This window comes from Helianthus annuus, chromosome 3, assembly GCF_002127325.2.
Source record: "Helianthus annuus cultivar XRQ/B chromosome 3, HanXRQr2.0-SUNRISE, whole genome shotgun sequence".
In the NCBI taxonomy this organism is placed as follows: Eukaryota; Viridiplantae; Streptophyta; class Magnoliopsida; order Asterales; family Asteraceae; genus Helianthus; species Helianthus annuus.
The window spans coordinates 42,342,593-42,352,214 of record NC_035435.2 but is presented as its reverse complement, the minus strand read 5'-3'; the positions used below and the strand labels follow the sequence as shown (position 1 = coordinate 42,352,214).

General features: G+C 36.1%; 2 protein-coding genes across 2 annotated transcripts; both read right to left on the bottom strand.

The window, feature by feature from the left end:
- Positions 1-3,203: 3,203 nt before the first annotated feature.
- Positions 3,204-5,330, bottom strand: LOC110930322 (UDP-glycosyltransferase 76G1). Its single transcript, XM_022173616.2, has 2 exons — positions 4,776-5,330; positions 3,204-4,192 (listed from the first exon to the last, which is right to left on the bottom strand). Exons 1-2 carry the CDS (start codon positions 5,275-5,277, stop codon positions 3,315-3,317), a joined length of 1,380 nt encoding a protein of 459 aa, XP_022029308.1. The 5' UTR covers positions 5,278-5,330; the 3' UTR covers positions 3,204-3,314.
- Positions 5,331-7,643: 2,313 nt separating this feature from the next.
- Positions 7,644-9,622, bottom strand: LOC110930321 (UDP-glycosyltransferase 76G1). Its single transcript, XM_022173615.2, has 2 exons — positions 9,083-9,622; positions 7,644-8,642 (listed from the first exon to the last, which is right to left on the bottom strand). Exons 1-2 carry the CDS (start codon positions 9,582-9,584, stop codon positions 7,759-7,761), a joined length of 1,386 nt encoding a protein of 461 aa, XP_022029307.1. The 5' UTR covers positions 9,585-9,622; the 3' UTR covers positions 7,644-7,758.

Sequence of the window (9,622 nt, the reverse complement as noted above, 5' to 3'; positions counted from 1 at the left end):
TGTGTAAAATGTTATATGTCTAAATTGAAATGATTTCAAGAACGCGACGATATGTAATATCATATAAGCACTTATATATAGGAAGTACCAGCATCGTATCCACCATGCTTGTATCATATTACACACGCCTCGTTACTTAAATCACTTACCCAAACAAACCATCAATTAAAAATGTTTATGTATAATCAAATGTCAAAATGTTTGTGTGTAAAACCATGTCTAATGTCAAATGTAAATCATGAAATGTGTAAACAAATGTCATGTATGATAAGCAAAAAGTGACTACTTAATCATATGTAAAAATGTACAAAACAAAGTATTTGAATAAATCAAAAGTTATGCTTTGTAAAATAATGCATGCTTTACTGATACAAACATCTATGCGGTATTGTGAAAATGCATGCATTCAAGCTTGTGACTGTGGCGATAAACCCTTAAACGAATTTAAAGGATTATCTGAGTTATGTTTATCGAATTCGGTCATTCCTTCCATCCAAACATACCTAGGATGTTAGGAACGGGAGTTGTCAATTCCTATGGTACCACTACCTACTAACGAACGACGTGATCAATGTTAATGAATGTATTTTGGTCCCATTTAAACAAACCAAATGTCATACCAAAATGTAAGCATGTGATGAAAATAAATGTACTAAATATGATGAACATATATAGCATGAAAAGGTAATGTAAAACAATGCACTAGGTATGCACTAAATGAACATACATAGTGTGAAATGTAATGTAAATCAAATGTACTAAGTATGCACTAAATGGACATACATAGCAAAAACATAATGAAATCATGTACTATAAGTGTACTAATGAACATAGCAAGTATATGATATGAAAACATGGAAAGCACAAAAGTAACAAGTAGGCACATGTGTTTCACCCCAAAACGTTTGAAAAACAATAAAAGAGGGGACCATATACTCACTTGAGATTGCCTAGAAGTTGTTGAGTAACAACCAAGCAATGCTAGAGATCACGGAATCAAACGGCACCTAATATAGGTATCTATGTTAATAAACAGACCTAATCGGGGGATCGGGTAGAATGAGGTTTCGTAAACCAAATGAGTGTAAGAACTCATGTGATATGGTTTAACAAAGCCTATATTCTAGAATGGAACTTATCCTAAGTGCTATCGACCGATTACGACCCGTTTAGGTAGCTTATGCTACTTTAACGCGTCGTTCGCGTAAAACGTGTTCGGACCGCCTAACTAGTCCTATGACAAGTAAAATATGCCTTAACATGTCTAATATTGTTGCCTAATCAGTTTAGATGTCAAAAAATATGTTACATATGCTTAAAATGAATTTTGGCGCAAAAAGGGCATTTTGGTCATTTACCTAAGGCATATAAGCTACATATCATACAACTACTTAAACGAAGTGACCATAAGGTATAACCTTGGAAGGTTATTCCCTATGCAACTATGGTCACCCAAAGTGTTTGGTCGGATCCTAATGATCGACCAAATGGGTCGGTTTGAAAGTATAAGCGATTGTTTAGATCGTTTACCTTACGATCCTATATAAGCACAAATCTAAAAGTGACGAGCTAAGCATGTTAAAACATGTTTAACAAGGTTAGAAAACAGGTTTGGTATCAAGACAAAGGGTCTTGATACCCAAGAGTAGTTTGGTTACAAAATACGCAAGAATACGCATTTTGGCCGAAACTACGACTCGTCACTATGCCTAAATAACGTGGTAATCAGTAGGTATAGTCACAAGGGACTATATCCATCGTGATTACGCTCACGTTATGAAGTTCAAACGAACTTCGTGTTGACCATAAACTGGTCAATGCAGAAAGTCAAACAAAGTTTGAAGCAAGGGGGAAGTTCGTGTTACGCTCACGTTTGACTTTCATGCTAAAAATGCATAAAAGAACGAAAGAGGACTTACAACGGGTCCAAGAACGGAACTTTGATTCCAAATATCCTCAGGTATGAAGTGATAATCACCTCAACTTAGAGGAATTTCAGAATCAATGTGGGTTTTGAAGCAGGGGGTGAGGGTATTTATAGATTTCATAGGACCGTTAAGATCGTTTCTTGAAACCCGAGCTTTGATCTAGGCCATACACTTGCACCCATTGTTTTCTAAAACCATGGGAGCCCCTAATATGAGCCTTAGATTCAAAAATACCATTTGCAAAGCCCCTAAACAGTTGGAACAGCTGGAAACAGGCTGCAAAATGATTTTTGCAGGTCTGATACTCTCATACCGGCCGCGTAAGAGTAAGGGGGGTCTTACGCCGGCCGCCTGAGATCCCTAGTTCAGCAATAAGTTTCAGTTTCAGCAGTTTTGGTCCATGCGTGCTTCTAAAGCTCATTTTGACACGTCTAAGGCCCGTTAAGCGAACTTTAAGGGCCTATAATGATGCCTAAACACAGTGGACATGAAACATGCTCAAAAATATGCCGGATGTCGGTTCGTTTGTTCGTACAATCGCGATATTCGCTTAATTACGACGAAATGCACGTGAACGCGAAAAACGATCCAAATTACGCGACGAATGGATTTTTCTCATGCCAATCACTAAAATAAAATATTTTAATGATTACATAAATTTTTGGATGTCCGGATATATTCAGAACGTAAGATATGCGCGAAAATGCAAACTTGTGCACTTTTTGACGCTTTTAGTCCCTGAATGACCAAAAAGTTTATTTTAGCACACCGAACCCCTCAAAGCCTATTTCTAAGCTATGTAAAGGATATTTAGGGAATGTTTAACTTATGATCAAGTTTCGGAATATCCGTTACAGTACGAATCGGCATACTTTCGCAGTTTGTCGAAATTAGTCCCAGTAAGCGAATAAACTTGATTTTGCGATACCAAAGCTTTCAAAACTTATTTCTAAGTTATGTAAAGGTTATTTAACGTATGTTAAGCATAGGTTGATGTTCCAGAGTGTTTGTCGCGTTAAACTGATTACGTTTACGCATCAGTGCACGTATAACTTTCCAGAAAGTGATTTAAAGCTCGAAATCGAATGAAATTTGATATGTGCAAATGACACACATATTTATACCAGTCCCAAATATGAAATAAAATATTTCATTGATTTGGTATTTGTTTGATGGCCGTGGAGGCACAGGTGTTACAACTTTCCTTTATAGGTTTTATCCTCATTTTATATTAAAAGAGTAAATAATGAAAAAAGATATATAAAGTGTGTGAGATCCATACAAATAGTATTTTGATTTTATTTATTTATGTATTCATTCAGATCGAACATTATATTATTTTTGTCTGACATTTGGGCTTAAGTACAATCAAAGTGATTTGTGAAGCTAAAACGATTGAATGTAAGCAACCAAACTCTGTAGCGATCGATGTGAAGATCCACCTTCATGGAAAGAGATGTTCACCTCATCTTTCAAAGCAATTATTCTACAACGAATCTCTTCACCTTCTTTATCCAACATTAATCTTTTGAGCTCTCTCTTTATTCCCTCCCTTTCAAGACCATCCTCCAACAAAATACCTATCTTCCAAACATCACTCACATATCTTGCAATTATTGGTTGCCCAACATCACAAGGTGAACAAATCATGGGTACTCCTTCACATATGCTCTCCAATGTTGAATTCCATCCGCTATGAGTCCAAAAACACCCTATCGCCTCGTGTGCTAGCACTTCTTTTTGAGGACACCATTTCACTATGCGCCCTCTGTCACCCACTTCTTCTAGGAACTTCTCAGGCAACCACTCGATCCATTCTGAACCTTTAACCATCCCTGGCCGTACCACCCACAAGAAAGGAATATTCATATTCACCAACCCATAAGCCGTTTCTTGAAATTCCGACTTGGTTATGCCTGCAAGGCTCCCAAAACTTACGTATATCACAGACTTGGGGGCCTGAGTATCTAGCCATGAGAAAAAAGTTTGATCTTGTTCAAAAATGATGCCCGAGGTCGACAATGGTAAATACTTTAGAAGTGGGCCTAAAGTGAACGTTGGAATAGGAAAATCATGGCTAAGAATTTTTAATATAGCCTCTTCCGGTTCTTTGAAGGAATTCCAAATAATTCCCGATGATGCCTTTACTTGTTTCATCACTTTGGCTAGATATTTCCCCATACCATATGGGTTCGTTGCAGTCTTTATGACATCTTTTACTTTCAAAAGCGGATATTTGGGCACCGGCACTTCATATTCTGGATCTAGTAGCAATAACATGTATCAAACAACATCAAATATATAGGAAATTAATATGAACTTGAAACTAATATATTCAATCAAACATACATGGAAGTAATTACAATAAATCCTAACTAATATAGCAGCGGCGTAGCTTTTAAGGGACCGAGGGTGCACCCGCCCTCCGAATGTTTCGGTTAGAAGTGTAATATTTCCGTTTTTCCGTTCGAAAATTTTAAAATTATATAGGTCTTCCCCCACCAACTATTTTGCCTAAAATTCCCCTACCCCTACCAAGTTTATTGTCAAAAATATTTATACATATTTTCGTATTAAGTTAAAAAAATGTGAACGGGCTAAACTTTAAGTAAAGTTTGTTACTACATTATATATAAATCAAAGTTGAGAGTTTTTTTTTATCTTAAAGGTCTTAAAGGTACTTAACATTGGACTGAGTTGTAATTTTTTATCCAGGTACTTAACATTTATCTCGCATCATTATAAATATTTGGTCTTTATTTTTGCTAGAATATATAGCATTTTTTAATGAGTAAGAGCGCTTCATTATATAGTATAACTAACGTATGTGGCTAACAAAGAATATACCTTTTGTTGTAAAGTTGAAGTAACCTTTATCATAGAAAAAAGATAAATCATGATAAACAAGAACAGAAACAATGGTGCAAGCCCAGAATACCACTCGAGGGACCTTCAAGGAGTCGGCGATCTCCTGCGTGACGTAGTATTCGGCGTCGGTGATCAAACAGGCCACTGGTGGCTCATGGGGTTCAGCCAACAACCCAGCTAGACAATCCCTAAATGAATCTGCACAGTGTTCATTAAGGTACGTAATGTAAAAGCTAGGGTCTGGTTTCTCCGGCATGTGCTTTCCGATATCGGAAAACCCGTCAGCAATGGGCTTGAAGGTGAAGTGAGGATAGTTTGAATAATTGGGAGGGTTTTGTTGAACGTATATGATTGTTATTTTAAAACCTTGGGTATGAAGAATGTTTGCTAGCTGAAGCATGGGACTGAGATGACCTTGAACAGGTAGGGGAAACAAGATTATTCTCCGACTAGTGGTTTCTTCTCCTTCATGGTTTTTCATGTTTGAAAACCAGAAAGACTTCAAGTTTTGAGGGTAACTAAATGGAAATTATTAAAGTATATATCGACAAGCACCAGCACGTTACATTAATCGCACCACTTGTCACTTTAATATGTGGACAAAATCATGAAAATGACTATTTTTGGTATATGTTGTTATATATTGTGATTGTCCATATATATTAACTAGTTTTACCCCGCCCACGTTGCAGGACACTAAGTCGAATATTTATCTTTCATATCATGTACGTTTGAGTTTGAGTTACTTATACATACTATTCATAACACGATCTCAAAAAATTACGTCATTAACCAATTAAAACAAAACACTACTGTAATTTTGGTAAAAAAAAAAAAACTAAAACGATGAAAAGACTATAATTTTAAACTGGTGTCAAAATTTTAGTTTTTTAGGACAAATAAGTGTGCGCTAGGCAGTCCGCCTAACACGAATAAAAGTTACACCTAGTCAATCGATTAAAACAAAATACTACTATAGTTTTGTAAAAAGAAAAAAAAAAAACATAACTGTAATTTTATGTTGAGGTAAAATCGTAATATGACGGAAAAACAAAGAAACAATGACTGGAATAAAAATCAAAGTATATATCGACAAAGTTTTGAGGTTAAAAACTAAATAAATGGAAATTATTAAAGTACATATCGAGAAGCACCAGCACGTTCCACTAACCCCACCTCATAGCCTTTTTGGTATGTTGAATTTAATTCTTGTCTCCATTTTGTATATAAAAAAGGGTGTATGTATTGGCACACCAATGTGTCTATATATACATTAAAAAGTGTTTTTGGTCCTATATGTACACCCTGTAATATCGAGCTGTGTTAAAAGCGTGGCGTTTTGGTCCGATCAACCACACAAAGACTGACGGGTGTCTGACGGGTCTGTTGACCGGACCAAAACGCCGAGCTTTGGCCGCGTTTTGGTCCGGTCAACAGACCCGTCAGACACCCGTCAGTCTTTGTGTGGTTGATCGGACCAAAACGCCGCGCTTTTGACACATTAATTAATTAATTAACTCTATAACATTTTCAAACTTGGTGAACAGTATATATAATATTTTAAATATTAAAATTACAATTACAAGTATACCCTTAGTTATGAAATTGAAGCCAAAGCAATTTACGATTTTGTCACGTTTTAAAATTACGATTTTGCCATTAGTTTAAAATTACGTTTTTAACTTTAGTTCAAAATAAATTATGCCTTTGCCCCAGCGGAAAATTACAATTTTGCCCTCGGTTCAAAATAACGATTTTGCCCCGTTTAAATTTACAGTTTTGCCTCGTTGCTATGATAGGATTACGCTAGCGGTAATATTTGGGTTGACACGTATAGTTACATGCCAGTTTTACATTAATTTAGATAACTATTTTGCCATGTGGATTTGTTTAAACATTTTATACTTATGCTATTTATCAAACTTGTATACTCGGCAATACTTGTTGTATTGATCTATACTTTGAACATGTTGCAGGATGATGACGTTGATGATTATGGAATCTAGTAGGGATGGCTAGAAACACACTTAGCAATCTAGATTATGTTGTTGTATTTGTTTCATGTATTTTTGTTGTATTGTTACTTGAACTTGTTGTACTTTTTGATTTCGATGTTGTACTTGACAAATTATTCCATGAAATGAAAGTCGGTTTTGATTAAATATTGTCGCAATTAGTGTTGTGGAGTCTTAAGCAATCTCGTTTTCGTCTCACTCTGATTTTTCCGCCATCGGCTAGGGTGTGACACCATATGTTCAATTTCCGAATCTGGACCTACAAAACTGACATGGATGTTAATATGCATACCTTCAAAGTAAGCCTTATCATAAATATATTTACTTAGACTCAAACAATTGATTATGTAGAAACATAATTTAACGCTAGTAGCTAAATCAGAATTTTAGTTCTCATCGCCATGTTTTAGGACTACAAGGTATTGCAAATGGATATCAATACGACTTTTCTAAGTGGTCAACTCGTGAGTTTTAACGAGCCAAAGGGTCCTGAAAATGTATGCAAGCTGTAGAAATCCATTACGGATTAAATTAAGCATCTCGAGGTTGAAACTTTTGTTTATTATGATAAAATCTAGGATTTTTATTTTATTAAGTGTCAAGATGAGTTATGTTCCTTACCGGAAGATATTTGTGGATTTTTTAAAATTATTGTCACTTTCTTTACCTCCGATTATTATTGTTTTCATTTCATAATGCTAGGGTCTACCTACCCATTCGAAGAAATAGCGATGGCTTTGAAACTTTTTGATATGCCACTTTCCTTTATAATTTTTATCCTCATTTTATATTAAAAAAAAAGTAAATAATGAAAAAAGATATATAAAGTGTGTGATAGCCATACAAATAGTATTTTGACTTTATTTATTTATATATTCGTTCAGATCGAACATTATATTATTTTGTCTTACATTTGGGCTTAAGTACAATCAAAGTGATTTGTGAAGCTAAAACGAAAGAATGTAATCAACCAAACTCTGTAGCGATCGATGTGAAGATCCACCTTCGCGGAAAGAGATGTTCACCTCATCTTTCAAAGCATTTATTCTACAACGAATCTCTTCACCTTCTTTATCCAACATTAATCTTTTGAGCACTCTCTTTATTCCCTCCCTTTCAAGACCATCCTCCAACAAAATACCTATCTTCCAAACATCACTCACATATCTTGCAATTATTGGTTGCCCAACTATACAAGGTGAACAAATCATGGGTACTCCTTCACATATGCTCTCCAATGTTGAATTCCATCCGCTATGAGTCCAAAAACACCCTATCGCCTCGTGTGCTAGCACTTCTTTTTGAGGACACCATTTCACTATGCGCCCCCTATCACCCACTTCTTCTAGGAAGTTCTCAGGCAACCACTCGATCCATTCTGAACCTTTAACCATCCCTGGTCGTACCACCCACAAGAAAGGAATATCGATATTCACCAACCCATAAGCCGCTTCTTGAAATTCTGACTTGGTTATGCCTGCGATGCTCCCAAAACTTACGTATATCACAGACTTGGGGGCCTTAGTATCTAGCCAAGAGAAAAAAGTTCTATCTTGTTCAAAAATGATGCCCGAGGTCGAGGTCGACGATGGTAAATACTTTGGAAGTGGGCCTAAAGTGAACCTTGGAATAGGAAAAGCATGGCTAAGAGTTTTTAATATAGCCTCTTCCGGTTCTTTGAAGGAATTCCAAATAATTCCCGATGATGCCTTTACTTGTTTCATCACTTTGGTTTGAAATATCCCCATACCATATGGGTTCGTTGAAGTCTTTATGACATCTTTGACTTTCAAAAGCGGATATTCCGGCACCGGCTCTTCATATTCTGGATCTAGTAACAATAACATGTATCAAACAAGATTAGGATCAAATCTAAGGCTCCTAATTGTAAGAAGGGTACAAAAGTTTCTAAAAAAACCCACTATAAAAAAATAATAATAAAAAATAAACATCCACTACCACCCAAAAACCTAAACACCCCCCACCCCCCAATCACCCAACCCATTTTTTTTTGTCGACGGGGGTGTTTAGGTTTTGACTGGTGGTGTAGTGGCTTTAGGTTTTAGATTATTGGACACTTGTCACTCTATAAATCCTTCTTACACTTGTTACAATTAGGAGCCTTTATAAAATAACTTAACCGTTACCAAACAATATCATATTATAGAAAATTAGTAATTAATATGAACTTGAAACTTAATATATTCTATCAAACATGCATGGAAGTAATTACACTAAATCCAAACTATATGGCTAACAAAGAATATATACCTTTGGTTGTAAGGTTGAAGTAACCTTTATCATAGAAAAAAGATAAATCACGATAAACAAGAACAGAAACAATGGTGCAAGCCCAGAATACCACTCGAGGGACCTTAAGGGAGTCGGCGATCTCCTGCGTGATGTAGTATTCGGCATCGGTGATCAAACAGGCCACTGGTGGCTCATCGGGTTCATCCAACAACCCAGCTAGACAATCCCTAAATGAATCTGCACAGTGTTCATTACGGTACGTAATGTAAAAGCTAGGGTCTGGTTTCTCTGGCATGTGCTTTCCGATATCGGAAAACCCGTCAGCAATGGGCTTGAAGGTGAAGTGAGGATAGTTTGAATAATTGGGAGGGTTTTGTTGAACGTGTATGATTGTTATTTTAAAACCTTGGGTATGAAGAATGTTTGCTAGCTGAAGCATGGGACTGAGATGACCTTGAACAGGTAGGGGAAACAAGATTATTCTCCTATGAGTGGCTTCTTCTCCTTCATGGTTTTTCATGTTTGAAAAACCAGAAAGACTTCAAGTTTTGAGGTTAA

Bases quoted from the DNA above. Each gene is read 5' to 3' on its own strand.
- LOC110930322 (XM_022173616.2), bottom strand. From the start codon at position 5,277: ATGAAAAACCATGAAGGAGAAGAAACCACTAGTCGGAGAATAATCTTG. The intron at 4,193-4,775 runs GTATATTCTTTG...TATTGCTACTAG, and splicing joins CTTCAACTTTACAACAAAAG to ATCCAGAATATGAAGTGCCG.
- LOC110930321 (XM_022173615.2), bottom strand. From the start codon at position 9,584: ATGAAAAACCATGAAGGAGAAGAAGCCACTCATAGGAGAATAATCTTG. The intron at 8,643-9,082 runs GTATATATTCTT...TATTGTTACTAG, and splicing joins CTTCAACCTTACAACCAAAG to ATCCAGAATATGAAGAGCCG.